At 45.5% G+C, this 22,409-nt stretch overlaps 1 protein-coding gene across 2 annotated transcripts; it reads right to left on the minus strand.

Annotated features, from left to right (window-relative positions):
• Positions 1-11,543: 11,543 nt before the first annotated feature.
• Positions 11,544-22,314, minus strand: LOC147902152 (ABC transporter B family member 19-like). 2 transcript variants are annotated; one of them, XM_087374704.1, is made up of 11 exons: positions 21,018-22,314; positions 20,822-20,876; positions 20,535-20,710; positions 20,191-20,391; positions 19,762-20,021; positions 19,333-19,649; positions 18,949-19,172; positions 14,447-14,817; positions 13,889-14,361; positions 13,194-13,435; positions 11,544-13,085 (listed from the first exon to the last, which is right to left on the minus strand). In XM_087374704.1, the coding sequence occupies exons 1-11, from the start codon at positions 21,396-21,398 to the stop codon at positions 11,841-11,843; spliced, it is 3,945 nt and encodes a 1,314-aa protein (XP_087230830.1). In that variant the 5' UTR covers positions 21,399-22,314; the 3' UTR covers positions 11,544-11,840. The 2 variants fall into 2 exon arrangements, with proteins under 2 accessions (XP_087230830.1, XP_087230829.1); XM_087374703.1 differs by having other exon boundaries at positions 13,889-14,370.
• Positions 22,315-22,409: the final 95 nt, after the last annotated feature.

Raw genomic sequence — 22,409 nt, forward strand, 5'->3', positions numbered from 1 at the left:
AACGTCGCTATATAGCGGCGATTAACATAAGCTAAAAAAAAACATTAGTGGGGCTAAACAGGGCCACAACAAGCCTTGTTTTGCCCCACTAATGTTTTTTTTTAAGTAATTCAAAAGCTCCTTCTCTTTTTCCACATAAGCTCCTTCTCCTTTTCCGCATGAGCATAAGCATGAGCTTATGCTTATGCATAAGCATAAGCATAAGCTCATGCTTATGCTCATGCATGAGCAAGAGCTTATGCTTAAGTTTCCGCATAAGCTCATGCTTATGCGTGAGCTTATGCAAAAATAGAGAATGAGAGAAGCATAAGCTTATGCTCATGCATGAGCATGAGCTTATGCTTAAGTTTCCGCATAAGCTCATGCTTATGCGTGAGCTTATGCAAAAATAGAGAATGAGAGAAGCTTATGCTTCTCTCATTCTCTATTTCCACATAAGCTCCTTCTCTTTTTCCGCATGAGCATAAGCATGAGCTTATGCTTATGCTTATGCTTAAGCATAAGCATAAGCTCATGCTTATGCTCATGCATGAGCATGAGCTTATGCTTAAGTTTCCGCATAAGCTTATGCTTATGTATGAGCTTATGCGGAAATAGAGAAGCTTCTCTCATTCTCTATTTCTGCATAAGCTCCTTCTCTTTTTCCGCATAAGCTCCTTCTCTTTTTCCGCATAGGCATAAGCATGAGCTTATGCTTATGCGGAAATAGAGAATGAGAGAATCTTATGCTTCTCTCATTCTCTATTTCCGCATAAGCTCCTTCTATTTTTCCGCATGAGCATAAGCATGAGCTTATGCTCATGCATGAGCATGAGCTTATGCTTAAGTTTCTGCATAAGCTTATGCTTATACATGAGCTTATGTGGAAATAGAGAATGAGAGAAGCTTATGCTTCTCTCATTCTCTATTTCCGCATAAGCTCTTTCTCTTTTTCCGCATGAGCATAAGCATGAGCTTATGCTTATGCTTATGCTCATGCATGAGCATGAGCTTATGCATAAGTTTCCCCCTTCTCTCTTTCCCCCTTCTCTATTTCCCCCTTCTCTCATTCCCCCTTCTCTATTTTCCCCTTCTCTCATTCGCATAAGCTCATGCTCATGCGGAAATAGAGAATGAGAGAAGCATATGCTCATGCTTATGCTTCTCTCATTCTCTATTTCTGCATAAGCTCCTTCTCTTTTTCTGCATGAGCATAAGCATAAGCATAAGCTTATGCTTATGCTCATGCATGAGCATGAGCTTATGCTTAAGTTTCCGCATAAGCTCATGCTTATGCATGAGCTTATGCAGAAATAGAGAATGAGAGAAGTGTATGCGGAAACTCATTCTCTATTTCCGCATAAGCTCCTTCTCTTTTTCCGCATGAGCTTCCACATTAGCTTATGCTTAAGTTTCCGCATAAGCTCATGCTTATGCATAAGCTTATGCGGAAATAGAGAATGAGAGAAGCTTATGTGGAAACTCATTCTCTATTTCCGCATCAGCTCCTTCTATTTGTCCGCATGAGCTTCCGCATGAGCTTATGCTTATGCTTATGCATAAGCATAAGCATAAGCATGAGCTTATGCTTAAGTTTCCGCATAAGCTCATGCTTATGCATGAGCTTATGTGGAAATAGAGAATGAGAGAAGCTTATGCGGAAACTCATTCTCTATTTTCGCATAAGCTCCTTCTCTTTTTCTGCATGAGCTTATGCTTATGCTTATGCTTATGCATAAGCATAAGCTTATGCTTATGCTCATGCATGAGCACGAGCTTATGCTTAAGTTTCCGCATAAGCTCATGCTTATGCATGAGCTTATGCGGAAATAGAGAATGAGAGAAGCTTATGCGGAAACTCATTCTCTATTTCCGCCACATAAGCTCCTTCTCTTTTTCCGCATGAGCTTCTGCATGAGCTTATGCTTAAGTTTCCGCATAAGCTCATGCTTATGCATGAGCTTATGTGGAAATAGAGAATGAGAGAAGCTTATGCGGAAACTCATTCTCTATTTCCGCATAAGCTCCTTCTCTTTTTCCGCATGAGCTTATGCTTATGCTCATGCATGAGCATGAGCTTATGCTTAAGTTTCCGCATAAGCTCATGCTTATGCATGAGCTTATGTGGAAATAGAGAATGAGAGAAGCTTATGCAGAAACTCATTCTCTATTTCCGCATAAGCTCCTTCTCTTTTTCCGCATGAGCTTATGCTTATGCTTATGCTTAAGCATAAGCATAAACATAAGCATGAGCTTATGCTTAAGTTTCCGCATAAGCTCATGCTTATGCATGAGCTTATGCGGAAATAGAGAATGAGAGAAGCTTATGCAGAATCTCATTCTCTATTTCCGCATAAGCTCCTTCTCTTTTTCCGCATGAGCTTATGCTTATGCTCATGCATGAGCATGAGCTTATGCTTAAGTTTCTGCATAAGCTCATGCTTATGCATGAGCTTATGTGGAAATAGAGAATGAGAGAGGCTTATGCGGAAACTCATTCTCTATTTCCGCATAAGCTCCTTCTCTATTTCTGATGCCTATGCTTAAGCATAAGCTCATGCTTATGCTCATGCATGAGCATGAGCTTATGCTCAAGTTTCCGCATAAGCTCATGCTTATGCATGAGCTTATGCGGAAATAGAGAATGAGAGAAGCTTATGCAGAAACTCATTCTCTATTTTCGCATAAGCTCCTTCTCTATTTCCGATGCCTATGCTTAAGCATAAGCATAAGCATAAGCTCATGCTTATGCTCATGCATGAGCATGAGCTTATGCTTAAGTTTCCGCATAATCTCATGCTTATGTGTGAGCTTATGCGGAAATAGAGAATGAGAGAAGCATAAGCTCATTCTCTATTTCCGCATAAGCTCATTCTCTATTTCCCACTCTATTTTCCCCTTCTCTTATTTCCCCCTTCTCTCCTTCTCTATTTTTGCATAAGCTCATGCTTAAGCTTATGCGGAAATAGAGAAGGAGAGAAGCATAATAGAGAATGAGAGAAGCATAAGCATAAGCTTATGCTTGTCTCCTTCTCTATCTCCGCATAAGCTCATTCTCTATTTCCGCATAAGCTTATGCTTATGCTTCTCTCATTCCCCCTCATCTTTTTGCCCTTCTCTATTTCCCCCTTCTCTCATTCTCTATTTCCTCATTCTCATTCTTTTCTTTCCTTTCCATCTTCTTTCCCTCTTTCCTTTCCCTCTTCTTTCCTTTCCCTCTTCTTTCTTCTTGCCTATGCCTATGCCTATGAGAATGCTTATGTTTGTTTTTTTGTTTTCTGTTTTCGTGTTTGTGTCTATGTTAGACATGGGATCACGACGCTCATCCGACGAGTACGGACAACCTCACAAGAGGAGAGTTCACGATCTATATGCTCCAGAGGACTTTGATTCCTCTCAGGTGACTACCCAGAGGACTACCCCTGGTCTGACTCCTCTCGGACCTAGCACTACGACTACCCCTGGTCTGACCCCTCTTCCACATAGCACTGCGACTATCCCTCGGGGAACTCCTTTGCTAGCCATGCATGGCTTTGTCGAGAGTCCCGACGAGTTTGTAGCGCAGATGAGCGATGAGGAGGCAGCGAGATTCTTCTCTCTGCTCTCTCAGAGGACCTCTGCAATTCCTTCCCCTACACCGACGGGTGGACGTACTGCCCAGCCATCCCCTCGCGCCCCTTCGACTGCGGGATCATCATTTGCGCATGCCTCTCGCAAGGAAAGGAAGAGTAGGATGGGCGGCTCATGTTGTGCTGACTCGGGAGATGTAGACGAGTCAGCACACTCATGCTCCTTTAGGTCTCCACTTGGTCCGGAGACACAGTATGAGTCAGGTCCCTTTCCCTCTCCTACTCCCACTGGTTGAAAGCTATTTGCACTTCCAGATCATATGTTATCATATGCTTATGCTCATGCGGAAAAGGAGAAGGAGCTTATGTGGAAAAAGAGAATGAGAGAATTCTGCATAAGCTCCTTCTCTTTTTCCACATAAGCTCCTTCTCCTTTTCCGCATGAGCATAAGCATGAGCTTATGCTTATGCATAAGCATAAGCATAAGCTCATGCTTATGCTCATGCATGAGCAAGAGCTTATGCTTAAGTTTCCGCATAAGCTCATGCTTATGCGTGAGCTTATGCAAAAATAGAGAATGAGAGAAGCATAAGCTTATGCTCATGCATGAGCATGAGCTTATGCTTAAGTTTCCGCATAAGCTCATGCTTATGCGTGAGCTTATGCAAAAATAGAGAATGAGAGAAGCTTATGCTTCTCTCATTCTCTATTTCCACATAAGCTCCTTCTCTTTTTCCGCATAGTGGTCCAGCTATACTACGGGAGACTTGGGCATTACTAGTGTGCCGTAGCGGGTATGCATACTACATGCTTATCATCATCTGATATGGGGTTGTCCTTACGGCTGAGTTTTAAATGTGGAGGCAACGGGGTACTAATAGACTTCCCCCCCTCCATTTTAAAGCGCTGCAGTACTTTGTCAATGTACTCCTTCTGTGACAGAAACAAAAGTCCCTTGGACCTATCACAAGTAATCCGCATGCCAAGAATATGATTTGCATCAACCAAGTCTTTCATGTCAAAAGACTTATGCAGTTGTTTCTTCAAAGCACTAATCTCATGCTGAGATTTACTGGCAATAAGCATGTCATCCACATATAGAATGAGTAGCATCAAACTGCCATCCTTTGCCCGTTTGGTGTACAAGCAATGATCGGTCTCACACCTATGATACCCTTGGGACTGCATGAAGGCATCAAACTTCTTGTACCATTCTCTTGGCGCCTGCTTGAGTCCATACAAGCTCCTCTTGAGCTTACACACAAGCTGCTCTTTCCCTTTAACAGCATATCCCTCTGGCTGACTCATATAGATCTCATCATGGAGATCTCCGTGAAGAAAAGCGGGGCATGTACGTTTCAATCATAAGTGAGTTCTCGCTCGACAGTCCACCATGCCATGTAAGCATTGCCCAGACTTGGACCTTTCACATCTAATTTCCAAATGGCAAACCATACCAGCCTCATTGCATTAGCCGCATCAGCTATTTTCTTCCAAAAGCTAGCAGTGTGAGCCATTTGCTTCATCTTTGTGAATTCAGTGTGAGCGTTTTGTGTGGTTGACTCAGCTATCCCCAGTCGCTAGCTTCTACACTAAATAATGACTCCATTACAACTCCCTATAGCTTCAGCAAATAGTCTAACATTATATAGTTTGTTCCGAAATGTGTTTCACTAGGTTTAAAAAACTCTAGTGGATGTTCTGTAGGTTAGCATCTATCTGCACCATGATCATCCGCAACATCATGCTCTATTGATGGATGCTGGTATTTTACACACACTAGTGCAGTAGCTAGCATCACTTACACAAGTACTTATAAATAAATTTACTACTACTTTCTGAGAGTGTACTTATTGATGACTTTTTGTGCATATGCATACACATTTTTTGAAATGTCACTTGTCATAGAAGGAGTAATTTCAAATCCATCATCTTCTACCTTCACCCATTTATGCGCCCAAGCCTTTTGTTTAGCTAATGGTAAAGTTGATGCCATCTGCCTCACAATGCTATGATCAATTTTACATTAGCTAATTGGAATATTTTTTTCTGCCAATAAATATTCAATTGCACTCTTTACTGCATCACGCTTGACCTGTTGGATGATGCAATCTTCCATGCAATGATCTTTATCCTTTTTGCCAAAAAACCATTCTTTGGACATTAATTTCTCTGCAGCAAGACTTGCGTATTTGTTTGGTAAGTTTCTTAAAGGCCTCCACATTCGAGCTGTCATCTCTTTTTTCTCAATCTTCTTTGCCTTCTCTTTAATCAATGATGGAGCCTCATATGTGACATCTCCTTTCTCACATGCAAGACACATGTCTTTGATCTGATGAAAAACTTCATCAGTACGGAAAAGTATGCTTCTGTAGTCTTGATACCTATCCCTTACTGTCTTAAAGCTTGTAAACACCTCTGCTCTTTCCTGCTTTCCCCTTGGTACAATGGCACTCAAGCATGTGTAGAAGTCAACAAGATTATTCTCTTCCACTTTAGTTGCAGTTCTTTTGAGAGTGGTCAAAGGAGAATGAAAAGTTCTCCATATGGTCCTAGCTTTGAGCAACATCTCTGAAGTAGAGGTGATTTTTCGTAGTGCATAAATGTCATGATTAAGTCTTTCCGACTCAATCAAATATTTTTTCTCGTTCTTGAAGATACAAATGCATGCAGAATAGTAGTGAAATTGAGGCACACTTGCGAAGGTTTGATAAGTAATTTCTCCTTTCTTGTATGCATCTCTAGAGCGCTCATTACAAGCATAGGCATAGTGCTGACCATCTATTGCCTCAAATGTACAATGAGCTAAGAAATTTCTCTTGGCATCCTTTATATGTCATTCTGGATCATTCACTGAACTCTGTCCTTCTTGAAGTGAGGGAACTTGTTTTCCGAGGAACTTAGTGAATTGCATCTCAAAATCTATAGGCTGAGAGAAATTGATGGATTGACTATAATCTCCCATGACTGGCCAAAATGTTCTTGGACGAAGTACCAAATTAGAAACAACTGGTTTTTTTCCATCAATCAAAGCCTGAAAAATCTTTTCAGCATAGATTGTATCTAAGGTCCTGCTGTTGGTGAAGACACTTGCTTTGACCACCGTTGAAGCATGTATAACTTGAGTCTTCTGGCCCCATATATATCCTAGATCCTCATCTGTCATAGCCTCATTCAAGCGAAGATTTAGGTTCTTCATTGATAACATTTCTGCTTCTAGATCTGACTCCATTTCAAGGCCCTCCACATCCTCTTCGTGTTCTTCCTCTTCTCTTCTTTGCCCTTTCTTTGTATATGAACGACCTCTTTTTCGAGTTATAGGACTTGGAACTGTAGCTCGTGAAGTACTTGCCTTTTGCATTTGACGTCGAGGTTTATTTTTTAGGGACTCTATGTGAACCGCTTTAGATCGCCCTACTTCTTCTTCTATTGCCTCAACTTCAGGTATACTTAAGGGCTTCACTTGTTCTGTTATTCTATCAACTTCATGAGTTACACCATCTAAGTGAGTAATACCATGAACAAGAGATGTGTGTGCATGTCCTATCTTATCTGATGCATGTCGTGTCTCACTCAATTCAATTTCTGTCTGAGATGCATGTGCATGTCTTGTCTCCACCAATTCAATTCCTGTCTTAGATGTAGATCCCTTGTAAGCATCCACGTGTACAAGACCCTCATACATTGCTACAATGTGTTCTGTCTCATCCACTCTAGTTCCTCTCTCATTTGTATTACCATGAACCACGTCTACATGGCGTGTCTCATCACTTCCTTTCTCATGTGTGGATTCTTGCACCTTAGGTCCCTCCAATGAAGTTAAACCTTGTTCAATGACACCCTGAATGTATTCAAGGATAATCTTTGACTGCATTTTTCTTGCTTCCTCAATGGGAAATTCCTCCCACACATGTTGGAGGATCTCCAATGCAGGAACCAATTCAAGAAATCTAGATGCTTTTGGTGGCGGCATCACAAAGTGCATTGCATCTTTCTTAGAAAGAAGAAACGATCTGTTGCTCATTCTTGACTTTGTGTAAATCATCATTGTACTGCTATCTTTTTCAATTTTTATTCCTAGTAAGGTGCCCCCTTGAATCAAATTGCTCTTTGAGAAAGATACATTTGATGCCCACTCATCTTCTCTGTAATTATCGGTGGCATGTGGAGGGCCAAGGAAACCTAGTTCCAGGCCGTGGTCCCAACTAGCCCCCCATGCTATTCAGGACACGGGACTAGGAACCACTTCCTGGACCAGGCCCCTCGGCCAAGACATGGAGAGAGGAGAATTTTTTATGCTAACTAAACTATAGTGTTAAATCTAACCTAACCTAGACTAATAAGGGTTAATGGAGGGTTAGGTTAGTGCAAAGACTCTTTTTCCTTTCTTTCTTTTTTTTTGGAAACACAAAAGGGGGAGGGGGGGGGGGTGGCCTTCGGTTGGAGAAGGGGCAGAGAGGGGTGTAGAGGTGGGAGGAGGGTGAGGAGAGAGGGGTTGGTGAGGGTAGTGCAGAGCAGAGGGGAGGGTCGAAGGGGAGGTGGAGGTGGAGGGAGAAAGAGGTGGTGGTGGAGGGGGATGGGGTTGGTGGTGGAGGTGGAGGTGGAGGGGGCGGGGGGGGGGGGGAAGGGGGGGGTGGAGGTGGTGAAGGTGGAGGAGAGGGGGGCGGGGGGGGGGACGGATTGGAGGTGGAGGAGAGGGGAGGGGAGGTGGAGGGGGAGGGAGGGTAGAGGTGGAGGGAGGGAGGGGGGGGGGCGGGGGTTTGGGGGGGAGGGAGGGTAAGGGGTGGAGGTGGAGGGAGAGGAGGGGATAGGTAAAGGGGGAAGGTGGAGAGGAGGGGACAGGTAGAGGGGGAAGGTGGAGGGGAAAATGGGATATAAAGTGTAAGGAGATGGGGGTATAGAGAGAGGTAGAGAGATGGTGGAGTGGAGGGGGATGGGGGTGGGAGTAGAGAGAGATAGAGAGATGGTTGAGTGGAGGTGGAGAGGGAGAGGATGATTACCTTGAGTGAGAGAGATGGGAGATGGACGGAAAAATGGGAGGTGGAGATGGAGCTGTAGATGGAGGGGGCCTGACGGAAAGTGGTGGTGGAGGGGGGGGTTGATGAAAAAAGTAGTGGTGGTGGTGGAAATGGTGGACGAAATTTGGAGGACAAAAAATAGAGGTAGACGGAAAATATGGGAGCTTACCGGAATTTGGAGATGGAAGTGGCTTGGAAAAGTGTCGGGAAAGTAGTAAGGGAGGATTGGTGTTGCTTTTATACGATGTGGGGGGTTTAAGGATTAATTTTGGGTGTTTAGTGTATTAATGTGATTATGTAAGGCAACATCATCCGTTTGTGCCATTTGGAAGCATTTTTTCACTCCTTTGCCTTGAGGGATGTGTCTTGAATGGTTTTTCGAAGGGGATGCTTTTTCACACATGCTCCACTTTCATTTCAGACATTGGAAGCGGTGCCAAAATGTTGTCACTGTTTCTCCCATGTGTAGGTTCTGAAGATGTTGGTCACCTACAATCGTGTCATTGCTCGTTGTAGCATAGGTTTTCACAAGTGTAGCATAGGTCCTCGGGCCATATTCCGGTGAGAGGTGTAGGCTAAAGCATGGAAAGCAGATCTCATGTGCGTGTGGATGAAAGAGGTTTTGATCACAACGGTGGATGGAGGCTCTCGCCCCCATGGGATTTTAAGGGTTTAGAAGGGGATTTCAGGGTTCGAAAAGGGGACAGGGTTGAGAGAGCTATCTAGGAGTTCCAGGCTTCAGAGAGGGCTGCAAGGTTTAGGAGGAGTCCAGGGTTAAGGAGTGGAGAGCTAGACTCCTTCACGAATTTGAGGGGTAAGGGTTGAGAGAGCTATCTAGGAGTTCCAGTGTTCAGAGGGGGTTGCAAGGTTTAGGAGGAGTCCAAGGTTGAGGAGTAAATCTGAGCTAGTCTCCCTCACGGATTCGAGGGGTAAGGGTTGAGGAGGAGGGACAAGGAAGGAGGAGGAATAGGGAGGAGGGTGGAGGAGGAGAAGGGGGGGGGGAGGAGGAGGGTGGAGGAAGAGGGAAGAGGGAGGAGAGAGGATAGAGGAAGGAGGAGAAGGGAGGAGGAGATGAAGAAAGAGGAGGAGGGAGTACAAGGGTAGGGAGTGCAAGGGTAAGGGCATGCTAGAACACGATAGTGTAAGAGATGGATTGGTTTAGAGTAGGACAGAGGACAGCCTGCCGTGCACCCACTAGGAGGATTTTGGGGAGCAACAAAAGCTGGGTGGGGAAGTTGCTTGGGTTGGCCCTTTCCCCTCTATAAAGAGGCTATTTGGAGGGGGCTTTGCCCCCATATAAAGAGGCCATTTGAGCCATACAAGGTATCACTTGGAGTAGGAAGCAGCAGCAAACCAGCCTCTTATGGGCCTACATCCACGGGGGAGGAGTGTTGGAGGCTGCAGACTAAGCTCAGACTAAGCTTGGAGAAGATCCCCACCTAAGTTGACTACTCGAGCAGTAAGGTGGGGCGATCAATTAACAACAAAGAGTGTACATAAGCTAAGGAGGAGCACATAGGCTCAAGGATCTAGAGGTCTCAAGTAGATCGTAGGAGAAATTTTGGCAAGATCAAAGGACCATGGTTTGATGGGACTCTAGATCTCTTTTGTATTGTGTCTGGTTTTGGACGAAAATCTACCATTGTGGATTCTATATCTTTCTTGCAGCACTGTCTATTTACTGGCTTGCACACATACTTGTGTTTGTGAAGTACACACAAGCAAATTAGTTTTGATTCAGATGTAGTGAAATACTACTACGTTTAAGTGTTGGGGATGCTCTATAAGTCTTCCAGTGTGGGATACCCTTTGTAGGGATTCATTTCTAACAATTAGATATTTTGTGATTTGCTAAACAAATAAAATGTAGAAGACATGTCACGGGACACATGGCTTGTTCTCTTGCAAGTTGTGAGGATATGTTGCCTTGTTCTCAATTCTAGTGTCCATAATGTGACTAGTGGCTTGTGGAGGCTCATGAAAGCATTGGAAAAATCATGGCAAAATTAAGATTCTAGTCCATATTCAATAGCAAAAACATTGATGGGCTATCGCCTCATGGAGCACTTGGAGTGGTTGTACAATTTTCGCCGCCTGCCCTAGTCTGGGTGGGCAAGACTCCCCACCCAAGCACTTGAGTGAGGGACTTGTTGAGGACTTGTTCAATGCTAAAATTAAATGTGCTTGCTTAATTCATGGATTGGTTGGACTTGAACGCACAACTTCTTTCCATGTAAGGCATGACTTGTCCGCCCAACCATAGGCGAATTTGCCAGCAATGGAAATGTGGGTGGGGCATTCCTTAGATGTGTAATCAGCCAAAGAAACCATGAAATTATATTGTGCAAAAGCCTCTACAGGACACTTGGCTCTTCTCCTCTCTACTTCTGTGTTTAAGTCTTGTGATGCATTGTGGTGTAGTGTGTATTGTGACAACCGTCTATGGTGCGTGCGAAAACGAAATAGGGAAAGAGAAGGCGGTTGTGAACTTTTGAGAGCTGAAATGGTAATCTGACCAAGGGGGGAGAATCGCAGCATGATAGGGAGGAGGAATAGAGAAATGCAAGAGCAAAATACAACAATCTGTGAAAGCAAGCAATTAGAAGTCACTTGAAGCGAGAGGAGGAGCTCATGATGGATTTCGATCAGAGCGAATAGCTGTGGTTGTCTTGGATTACCAGTTCAGCTCTCAAAAGCTCAGTACCGCCTTCTCCTTCCCTATTTCGCTGTCAAAATCTTGCAGAATTAGCGATTTTCACACACACTACTCACTCCTTTTACCCTCTCCCCCTCTCTCAGTTGTCGCACACACCCTTAGACGGTTGTGATAGTACACATTACACCACAATGGAAATGTAGGTGGGGCATTCTGTAGAAGTGTAAGAAACCATGAAATTATATTGTGCAAAAGCCTCTAGAGGACAGGACACTCCTCTCCTTGAAGCTGTTATCTTTGCTTAATAGGCAGAAGAAGAAGAAGAAGAAGATAGATGGATAGATTATATTTTGGGGGAAAAAAAAAGGTAGGTGACATGGACATGTAGCTATGCATTTGGCACATGTCGAGGTAGGGCATCTTTCCATGTAAACGAGGCAGGCGGAGAGGAGGAGGATTGAAGAAGAAGAAGAAGCAGGCGGCAAAATGTGGTTGAATATATATGTGGGGCAGAAAAAAGGGGAGCCCTGGAAGAAAATTTTGCGTAAATGGAAAGGAAGAAGTGAAAAATGTGGGAGAGGAGAATGTATGTACAGGGGGGGGGGAGGCTGAGGTATTCAGGAAGAGGAAGGAGCTGGTGCAATGTTGGAGGAGGAAAATCGAGCCTGTTGAATGTGGACTAAACGTGCATACGAGCCATCGGCGTTCTTGATCAGCTCGTGATGCGGCCCTTGCTCGATTATCTTGCCCTCTTGAATCACCGCAATCAACGACGCATTCCGAATTGTTGAGAGCCTGTGCGCCACCACCACCGTCGTCCTCCTCTTCATCAGCCTGTCCAACGCCTCTTGTACCACCTTCTCCGACTCCGCATCCAATGCACTCGTCGCTTCGTCCAACAGTAGAATCGCCGGATCCTTCAGCACTGCCCTGGCTATGGCGATCCTCTGCTTCTGCCCCCCCGATAGCTGCACCCCCCTCTCCCCCACCTTCGTCGCATACCCCTCCGGTAGCCCGCTTATGAAGCTGTGCGCATTCGCTGCCTTTGCTGCTTCCTCCACCTCTGCGTTGTTCGCCGCTTCCCTCCCGTAGAGTATGTTCTCATACACCGTCGTCGCGAACAGTGCCGGCTCCTGCTGCACCAGCCCTATGTGCTGCCTCAGCGACCGCAGATTCAGCTTCCGAATGTCCTTCCCGTCGATCATCACCCTCCCCGCTTGCGGGTCGTAGAACCTCTCGATCAGCGAGATCACCGAGCTCTTGCCCGACCCGCTCGCCCCGACCAGCGCCAGGCTATGCCCGGCACGCACCTTGAAGGACAGGTCCTTGAAGATGGACACTTCCGGGCGAGCAGGGTACGCGAACTCGACGTGACGGAACTCGATGTCACCTTTCACGGCGCTGAGCTTTTCGGTGTTGGGCTCGTCAGGATCGATGAGGGAGCGGCGATCGAGGATGGAGAAGACGGAAAAGAGGGCATTGCCGCCTTTGACGAGGTCGGGGGTGAGGCTGAGGGTCTCGGCCACAGCGAAGGCAGTGATCATGAGGACCATGAAGACCTTGAGAACGGGGCCGAAACCGGTGACACCGTCCTTGACTAGCATGGAGCCATACCAGAGAACGAGGCCGTAGCTGGAGAACATGGCCATCTGTGACAATCCGTAGAAGAATCCGGCGATGTTCCCGCGCAAGAGGCTCCGCCGTTCGGGCACGGCAAGTTCGTGAGCGAAGAGCTCGACTACTTTCTCCTCGGCGTTGAAAGCTGCAACAGTCCGGATGTTCCCGAGAGCTTCGCCAGAGACCATGGTGGCGCGCTCGTGTGCGGCAGCGACGTCGCCGGAGAATCCCTTCATGCAAAGTTGCTGTTCAAGGACAAAAATCGAAGAATGAGTGACGGAAGATGGGGAACTGACGGAAGAATGAGCGACGGAAGTCTTTGCGTTGCTGTCCAAAAAGGAGAGATTGTTTACCTCCGCAACAGCGGCGCTGACCAGCAACGGAAATGTTCCTAAAACCACCAGAGCCATCCGCCATTGAACTACAAACGCCACGATGCACGCCGTCAGGAAGACCGTTGTGTTCTGGACGATGAGAGAAATCCGGTCGCCGATGGCAGCTCGGACGTTGGTTGCATCGGTTGACAAGCGCGATGCCAATCGTGTGCCGGTGTTCTCCTCCCGATCGAACCACCCGACTTCATTCCTCAGAATTGCTAAATCAAAACTAGCAAATTTTTAGATGAATGCAAACAAGTCCCACGGAAAAAGATGATGAATCGAACGGCAAAAACTAACGATCGATCGTCCTTCCGATCGATGCAAACAAATCCAAACGCAAAACTAACAATTTTTTGATGATCGATCGTTCTTCCCCTCGAATGAAAACGATGATAAATCAAACGGTAAAACTAAAACAATATTTTTAGACGATCGATCATCGATGCAAACAAATCCGAATGAAAAAGCCGAAACAACAAACGGCAAAACTAATAATTTCAAGAACTTCCGATCGATGTAAACAAATCGGACTGAAAACGATGATGAATCCAACTGCAAAAATCAACAAGTTTAGGTGATCTATCGTTCTTCCGAAGCTCCGATCGATGCAAACGAATCCCAAAACCAAACAAAACGATGATGAATCAAACGGCAATTCATTCTCTCACCTCCGAACATCATCTTCCGCACTCGATTAGTCAAATTCTCTCCCATTATGCCGAAGTAGTAGTATTGCACGTAATAGATCCCCAGCGACGCGATTCCTGAACCTACGTACACCAGCGAGTATTTCTGAATCTCCCTCGTCATCCTCCCCCAATCGGTGTCGTAGTACACCCTCAGCATCTCGCTCAGTATTACGGCGAAAATTGGATTCAAGAACCCCGCTAGCACAGACCCCGCTGTGCCTACCACTGCATATGGCCATTCCGGCACATTCATTCTCGCCAACCTCCAGTACGTTCCGCGGGGCACGCTATACATTGTGTCGTCTCCGGTGCTCAGCTTTTGTAAATCAAACTCAAACCTGCTCTCTGAGCCGCTGCTTAATTGATGGCTCAAGCGCCTTCCACTGTTGGAGCGCAAGCTTGGCGATCTCCTCCCTGATTTGGAGGAGCTCAGCCTGCCCAAGTTTCCTACCCTGCACACACTAAGAAACCACATTATAAGAAATTTGCCGTGACAATTTGATTCCTTCTCAACACTAAGTTTGTCTGTCATCTCACCTCGAATCCCTGCTCAGTATCGTCCCATCGCTAGCCATTGCCATCTCTTGAAGCCTCACCAAAGTGCAGTACGCGCCCGCGTTCCCTTTCGCCATCAACTCCTCGTGATTGCCCATTTCCACGATCAGCCCGTCTTGCACAACCGCGATCGTGTCAACGTTGCGAATCGTTGATAGCCTATGCGCCACTACCACTGTTGTTCGCCCTACCATCAACCGATCTAGTGCCTCTTGAACCACGCTTTCTGACGCAGCATCTAAAGCACTCGTTGCTTCGTCCAGTAAGAGAATTCTGGGATTCTTCAGCATTGCCCTCGCTATTGCGACCCTTTGTTTCTGGCCTCCAGACAGCTGAACTCCTCGCTCTCCAACCTGCAATCAAAAGTAAGATTAGTCCCCAATTTGGCTAGGTACGTCTGTATAATACAAGAATGCGACGACTAGTAAGCCTAGAGACTTACTAGTCACAGATCCTAGGCACAGCTGTAGATAAGCTTTTCAAGGCACGTTGATGAGATACTTCCTGGGAGGTTGACAGCAGATAATAATGTGGGCATTTCCACCATTACTTTAGAAGAATAGTCGATGAGCGCTTGAAAGGATAAATTGCTGTGGCTCATATGACACGAGAATGAAGGAAGAGGGATAACCCATCTCTGACCCAACTAGAAAATGCAAAGACCAACACGTTCTACGCTGAAAATGATTTTATGAGAATAGCAGTCCATCTTCTAAAATGACGTGCCCTCAAGACTCTACTCCTTTAATTGACGTGTCCCCAAACTTATAGCTAGTACACGAGTGTAGAAGGCAACGAGAAAATAGCTTAAGATTGGGCCAACGAGTTGGAAAGACCACCAGACTGGTACCCCTTTGCATAATAGAGGAGCTTCCCCATGCATGCTAGCTGCAGGGCTATGCCAGCCCCACTAGCAGCGAAAATCCATGTCCCCATGGCTGATAGCACTGCTAGAGATCAGTTTTTTCTAGCATTGGACTGCTCGCCCAGCAAGGCTGTTTGCAGGCGAAAGACTCTGATTGGCTAAGATCCTTCCATCCTCCATGCCACTCATTGAAGGAGTCTGCAAAACTTACATCAGGAAGGATTTATTATCCAGCAGCCTCCTGCAGCAGACATGCAGGGACGGAGATCAGGCTCACTCCATGCCTGCTGAATCGGCAGCCTCCCCAATGACGCGGGGAGGCCCTCATAGATAAGGCTTAGCAACAGATTGTAGTCCTTAGGAGAATCATCTAAGCTGCAGTGCTAGTTCTTGCCCTCATTCTTGTGATCACTGCTATGTGCTCTCATGATCAGGATATCTCCCGTCTCTTGCATTCATGCTTCCAGGTATGGGCATCTCTTGTTTTGGAATTTTGCAGCATATACTCCATCTTATAAAGGTAGCTGTCGACTTGCTTTCATCTTGATTGACATTGAATCATCCTTCTTTCTATCATTCTAGCAGAGCCTTTCAAATAGGACTGACTATTGTAGATGCATTACTATCACAAATAGCCCCTACAAGCACACTTCCATTCATTGACAGCAGTTTACTGAATCCATTCCTGACAGCTGTTCGCATCTCTAGTATGTTGCGGCTGTTATGCAGCTCTAGTTTGCTGCTGTATAGATTGGATTAGAGTGCAGTTACAACATGAGAGTCATTACAAGCCAGGAGATTCTTGACACACGTGCACTTACTGGGCACACACAGTAGCCAGCTTCTCCTTGTACCCACGTGACTCATCTCTCTTCGCATCAATGGATGTGTCCCCTGACATGCAATGCAAATCGGTGTCATAATCTTGCTCATCCTGAGGGAAAAATCTTCACTTTGGGGATGTCTTTTATCGGCCACCAAGAACCCGCCTCAATCTTCTCATCCTTGAGCATAGATGTTCGACATCATGACCTTCTCATCCTCGAGCATAGATGTTTGACATCATGACATTAACTCGACATTAAGCTGCAGAATCCTTTTATCCATTTTGCACTGCATGTTAAAGGTATGTCTTCCAAGCTCCACATTACCCCACTTTCAAGCATACCACCCCTGGGTCAATATTTCATAAAATGGGAAAATTCCAATTCCCATAAGAAACAATGGAGTCTAGTGAGCCTTTATAGGATTTTGTCAAAACCCCCTCATGTGACATATCATTGGAAAGATCTCAAACAGTAGAGTCTAAAATCTGCAAACTCCGACAAATTTGGAGTTTGTATGCTTGCTATATAGCAAGAACAAGATTAAAGTTTCATTCCCAAAATGCAAAATTCTTCCCACTTTATCTAATCTTGGGCTGGCATCTCCATGCTATTGCTACAGCCTTGCCTACAATGCAGCTAACATTTGGCATGAAATTTGAACAGCAGGGAAGGGCCGGGTGCAAGGACTTTTTCTCCTAGTAAATGGTCTATGTCTGACCCCAATGATATATTGATACATGAAAAGAAAGGAGAAAGAAAGCTATAGCTCCTTTATAAATTATTTCCAGAAGAACTCCTCTCAATTGCCCAATGCATGAAGCATTTCTCAGGCCAATGGCAATGGTGGTATCAATTTATTGGTCAACCAGTCAATCTACAAAGAACTGCTTTCATAGCTGCGTAGATTAAGAAGACTACGATGCAGCTAAATTTTGGCATGACATTTGCACAGCAGGGGGCGGCAAGGACTTGTTCTTGTACGTAAATGGTCTGGATTAAGTCATGGACCTCGATGATATGATGATACAACATAAGAAAGCTACAGCCCTTTATCGCCAGAAGGACAACTCTCACAGTTTCCAGAAAACAGTAGATAAAATGCTCTCCCATAACATCAGTTTGAAGAGTTAATTGAAATGTCTCTCGGATCACGATCTTGATTCTATCTCCCGTAGAAATGATCCATGTAAAACCTCGGGATTTCTGGAAGGGATGAAGCAACGGAGCCACCCTACCAAGACTTTGCATTATTGACATTTGTCAAGATACCACTTATGAAACCATCTTCTCAAGCCATTTGGCAGATGCCTTCCAACTTCAAGCCAAATTTCAGTTCAAAATCGTCAAGAAAGCCAAAATGCTAGAGCCGACAATTTATGACTTCCAGCGATGGAAGTGAAAATATTCAAATCAATGTGAAAATTTGTGGAGCTTTTCCATGTAGTTTACCTTATGAAGGTTAAGTATAATCATCTTACCCATATACTTCTTATCCATCGACCTATCCATTGATCCTTTGAATCATCACGTCCTTTGAACCTGATGTCTGCCTTCAACTGTGTTAAGGCTCATGGAATGTCTCGGAGTTGGGAAGGGGCCGTGAGCAATGGTATTCTTTTGCTCTGCCAAAAGAAAGAGCTAGGGGGAGTTGTTTGGATGCTATATGTTGGTGTTGTGATAAAAACATGCTTCAGGAAGCTTGAGGGTTGACTTCATCAGAAGTTTTGCAATTCAGGGCTCCCCTTGAGTTTATAGATTCAAGTGATGGAAGCTCCATTGAACCCATCTTGTCCCTTTCTTGGTGTTTTCCACATCTTTACTGTCATTCGCAGTTGTTTGGGCCTCCAGAGATTCAGAGCCTTTTTATTCATTTCATAATCATCGTCAAATTCTATAAAATTATGATCTTATTAGCGAATGTCAACCGGCATCAGATGAGTTCTCAGATAACATTCATACTTTTTGCACGCGATCTTGCCTCGTGACATTTAAATGGAGAAGTCTGTGGATTCAACATGGCTTTGATTTGAGAGGAATTAATAACCTGGTTTACCACAAAGCACTTCAAGAAAAAAAGCCAAAGTAAGAGATTTCAATCATCTAGCTCACCCTTAGACAACTCCAAATCAGCATTAAGAGATTTCAATCATCTAGCTCACCCTTAGACAACTCCAAATCAGCGTTAATGCTGATAAAGGTCTGATCGTATTCAAGTGGTGAAAACAGTCACCTAGCTCCTTAGAAGGCAGTTTTGGAGAAAGAAGCAACTGGCAACGTAAGGCTGTGTGGGCAGGGCCCGTGGAGATAATCTCTGCTTGTTTATCTAAACCCGAGTTCACATTGCATGCACTAATTTTAAGCGCCTGATACTAAATTCAATAGTCCAATGTAGAGCTCAAGAGTCTGATAGAATGTATTAAGGGAAGATGACACTAAATCGATAGTCCATATAGAGCTCAAGAGTCTGATAGTCCACACAGCTTCTGTTTTGACTACAGTAATGGTTTCTTGTATTGAAATATCGTCACTTACTGCTATGAGTATTCCTTATTTTATTGATACATAAGGCCCTTCATTAGAATTGAGATGGTTGTCTTATTTTTGCAGAGAACTCATCAGCAATAAAGAGACTGATCTACCAGATGTCATGTGAATAAAGAAATATTATGAGATAGATTCAACGCGTACTGCTAACCTGGACAGCCATATACAGTTTTTTGTATGCTAAAAGTATTGATAAATTCAAGAGCTTTTAAAGAAAGAACTGGCAACGTTTGAACCCAATCTCTTACCTGTGTTTGGTAGCCACCAGGGAGCTGGCTGATGAACGCATGGGCATTGGCAGCTTTTGAGGCTTCTTCTACATCCTGGAAGGTTGCTCCCTCCTTCCCATACAAAATGTTCTCTACAATGGTGGTGGCGAACAGTGCAGGTTCCTGGTTTACCAACCCTATCTGGTCACGTAACCATTTCAACTGCAAGCCTCTGATGTCCACCCCATCAAGCAGAACCTCACCTGATTTACAATATCCAGCCACTAGTTCAATGTAATCTGGTCTTCACTCTGCAAATTTTATGCATGGTGCATGGTGGCCTTTGCTCATCTCACGTAGAATGCAAAGGAAGAAAGGGAAGCCGTAGCCTTACCATAGCTTTAAGGAAATCACATAACATACCGGAGATGGGGTCGTAGAAGCGCTCGATGAGTGCTACAACTGTGCTCTTGCCTGACCCACTGGTCCCGACAATGGCGACCGTCTTGCCTGAAGGGATCTTTAAGGAGAAGTCCTTCAAGATTATGGCACCTGGTCGTGACGGATAGCAGAACACCACATTGCGAAGCTCGATGTTGCCTGTTACCTCGGACAGCCTTTTCCCGTCATCAGCATGTCTATCCATCTTCGGTTCCTTGCTGACCATCTCCAGGATCTTATAACCTGCAGCTTTTCCTCTCCCAAATGCAGTGATATTTGAACACGCCTGCCCAAGAGACCTGTCACACCGGAAAGGCAGAAACTTCAAGCACAGACTTGCCGTATCGTTCTATGCAACCTGCAACTGTTAACCATAGAAATTGCAAACTTTATGAGTGAATTGAAACGTACATGCCACCGATAATTACAGAGAAGATTGCTGTGATTGATTTGCCTCCATTCGTCTCCCCGCGTCGAACGAGTACACCAGCGTACCAAAGAATGAGCGCCCACGAACAGAAAAGCAAGGCGTAGCTCACTCCCATGCCCAATCCCTTGGCTAATCCACCTTTGTAGCCAAGTTCCAATGTCGCTTCCAGAGCCTTAGAGTAGGAGGCGATGGCTTTGTTTTCACCAAGAAAAGTATACACGGTTCGAACCTGGGCGATTGCCTGCTTGCACATCAAGGAACTGTGATCACATGATCATCATACTTCGACGAACGTATAGACACGAGGGTGCTTTTACGTTTGCGCCGACACGTAACATTCCTCCTAAACGCGACAGACATGTGCAAACTCGTCGATCCGGGATTTCACGTCGTAGACAACAATAGAATACCTGTTCTGCAATGGATCCTGCCTCCCCGTATGCTTTCTGGCTCTTGGATGTCAAACGCGTGAGCGTGTACGCGTAAAGTCCTCCAGCGAAAGCAATGACAGGAACGACCGCTAAAGTTACGAGGCATAATCTCCACACACAAGAGAAGCCTACTGCAAAACCTCCTAGGAACGTCGCCATGTGGTGGAGGAAATTGCCCATCTGCAATCCAGTTCAGTATCAGCTTGTAAGGTGGACAATTTCATCTATGCTGTGCATTGCAATCGCATGAACAGTGCTGCAAGTAATGTTTGGCGAGTAGATACTAGTAGGATGGACGATTGAACCCTTGAAAAATGCCTTACCTTCTCGCTGATGGCATCTTGGACAAGAAGCGTATCGCTAGACACGCTGTCCACAAGCATTCCGGTCTCTGCTTCTGTATCAAAGTATCCTACGTCCTGCTTTAGAATAGCCTGTAAATATCGAATTCGCATCTTAATCGCTTGTCGTTCTCCGGAATGCATCCAGCATGCGACCTCTGCGAGAAACACACTGAGGTGATAAACATTTTCATAGTGCTTTGCAGAAAATTAGGATCGTTTGGCTAAATTCGACATGTGGGTCGGCAGGAATCGACGTTGGAGAGTACCTGCCCATGATGAAATGAAGACCACGACTCCCACGTACACGAAGTAGAGAGAGTACTGCTTGCAAAACAATGAGGCTTTTACAACGAGGTAACATCACCGGATTTGCAAATTGGCAGTAAGCGAACGATCCAGCAAAGCTCGAAACGGTCTAGCTCGACTTGAGATGCGATCGGTTAGTAAGAAGGAAGTGCTTACTTGCGCTACCACGGTTACCATTTTGCCGGGATTGTTCTGATAAGCCCCGAATCCGTTCACAAGATTTCCAAAGTACAGGAAGAAGATGGGAAGAGCAGCACCGTGAGCGAGGGCCCCGAGCGTTCCAAGAATCAGTAGAAGGCAGTCAGCAGTGTCCGCAAACGAAAAGAGCCTAAACAAGCTCACGGAAGCCACTTCTTCTTTTTTCTTCTCATCCCAATCCATAGCTTCGTCACTGCTCTTTCGTCCATTGAGTTCCAGTGAGGGCCTTTTCTTTTGCGCCTCCATTTCACCCGGTTTGTCCCGGAGCTCTCGCAAGGGGCTGCGCTGAAGCTGCTTCTCAAGAGCATTCGTGGACTCTACATCGAGAGACTTGGCCATGGCTCCCCTTAAGAAAGGAAAACTACAGAGAAGAGGGAGTCGGCTTCATGACAACCAGGGTGATGGGTTACCGCACGGGCATACAAGGTGGCTAGGGAGCAAGGAAGGATCGCTTTCGCAGGGAGCTTTAACTGCGCAGCGTTTGGGGGAGGACTCTTGTAACTGGCTGGAGGGGCGGAGGAAGCGGAAAAACAAAGAACAAATGAGGTAGAGTGTGCGGTGTTTAGATCCTTGGCGTGCTGGGTGGTGGGGTTGGCGGTTGCAGAGTCGGCATATTGGATTTGAAGGGCAAGGGAGGAACTGGATCTGGATCGACTCCTTTGTCGGAAAGCGTACGCTTATGCAAGTGGAGGCGTCGGCCGTGTGGGCTGATTGGAATGTGGAAGGAGGAGGGAGCTGCTGTGCTCAGAAGATGGGGAGGGACCCAAACTGGTGGAGATACAACAATTGCAAGCAGGCCATGATTTTGCTGTAGCAGCAGGGATCATTAGCAGCCTCAGTTGGAGACCGATCGATCGAGAAGAAAGCTGAGCTTTGAAACTTTGGAGGAAAGTGTAGCAGGCAAGGCAACTGTTCCGATCACTGCATCAGATATCTGGATAGAGCAGGAGTTGGAACACAATCGAAAAGAAAGCTGCTGGTGAGTGAAAGCTGAGCTTTGCAACTTTGGAGAAATGGAGGAGGTGTATGGCAACTGTTCTGATCACTTCTGAGTGAAAGCTGAGCTTTGAAATTTTGGAGGAATGGAGGAGGTGTACTCTGATCACTTCTCATCTCTCGATAGGGAAGAAAGAGAAGAGGCACGCACACAGACCGCACATGGGCCGGCTACTCCAAAGGCAGGGGATGCAACTTTGCAAGCTGGACGAATGCAGGATATAAATAAGTGGTGGCGAATCTATCACATACTAGTCTGTGGCTTTTGAGGTGCCAATCTCCGCTAGCTAAATGTGGAGGCGTTTTGCGCTTCCCGTTACCGCCAAGTTTGGGTGGGATTCCTTAGAGCAGTGG

The sequence above is a fragment of the Dipteris shenzhenensis genome, chromosome 5, assembly GCF_047967505.1.
Source record: "Dipteris shenzhenensis isolate YYH24624 ecotype China chromosome 5, Dip_SZ_1.0, whole genome shotgun sequence".
Classification (NCBI taxonomy): domain Eukaryota; kingdom Viridiplantae; phylum Streptophyta; class Polypodiopsida; order Gleicheniales; family Dipteridaceae; genus Dipteris; species Dipteris shenzhenensis.

Excerpts from the sequence above, each read along its gene's own strand:
- LOC147902152 (XM_087374703.1), bottom strand. The coding sequence starts at position 21,398 with ATGGCCAAGTCTCTCGATGTAGAGTCCACGAATGCTCTTGAGAAGCAG. Across the intron at positions 20,711-20,821 it reads CTTCATTTCATCATGGGCAG|AGGTCGCATGCTGGATGCAT; the intron begins GTACTCTCCAAC and ends TGTTTCTCGCAG. Across the intron at positions 19,173-19,332 it reads CTTCTACGACCCCATCTCCG|GTGAGGTTCTGCTTGATGGG; the intron begins GTATGTTATGTG and ends ATTGTAAATCAG.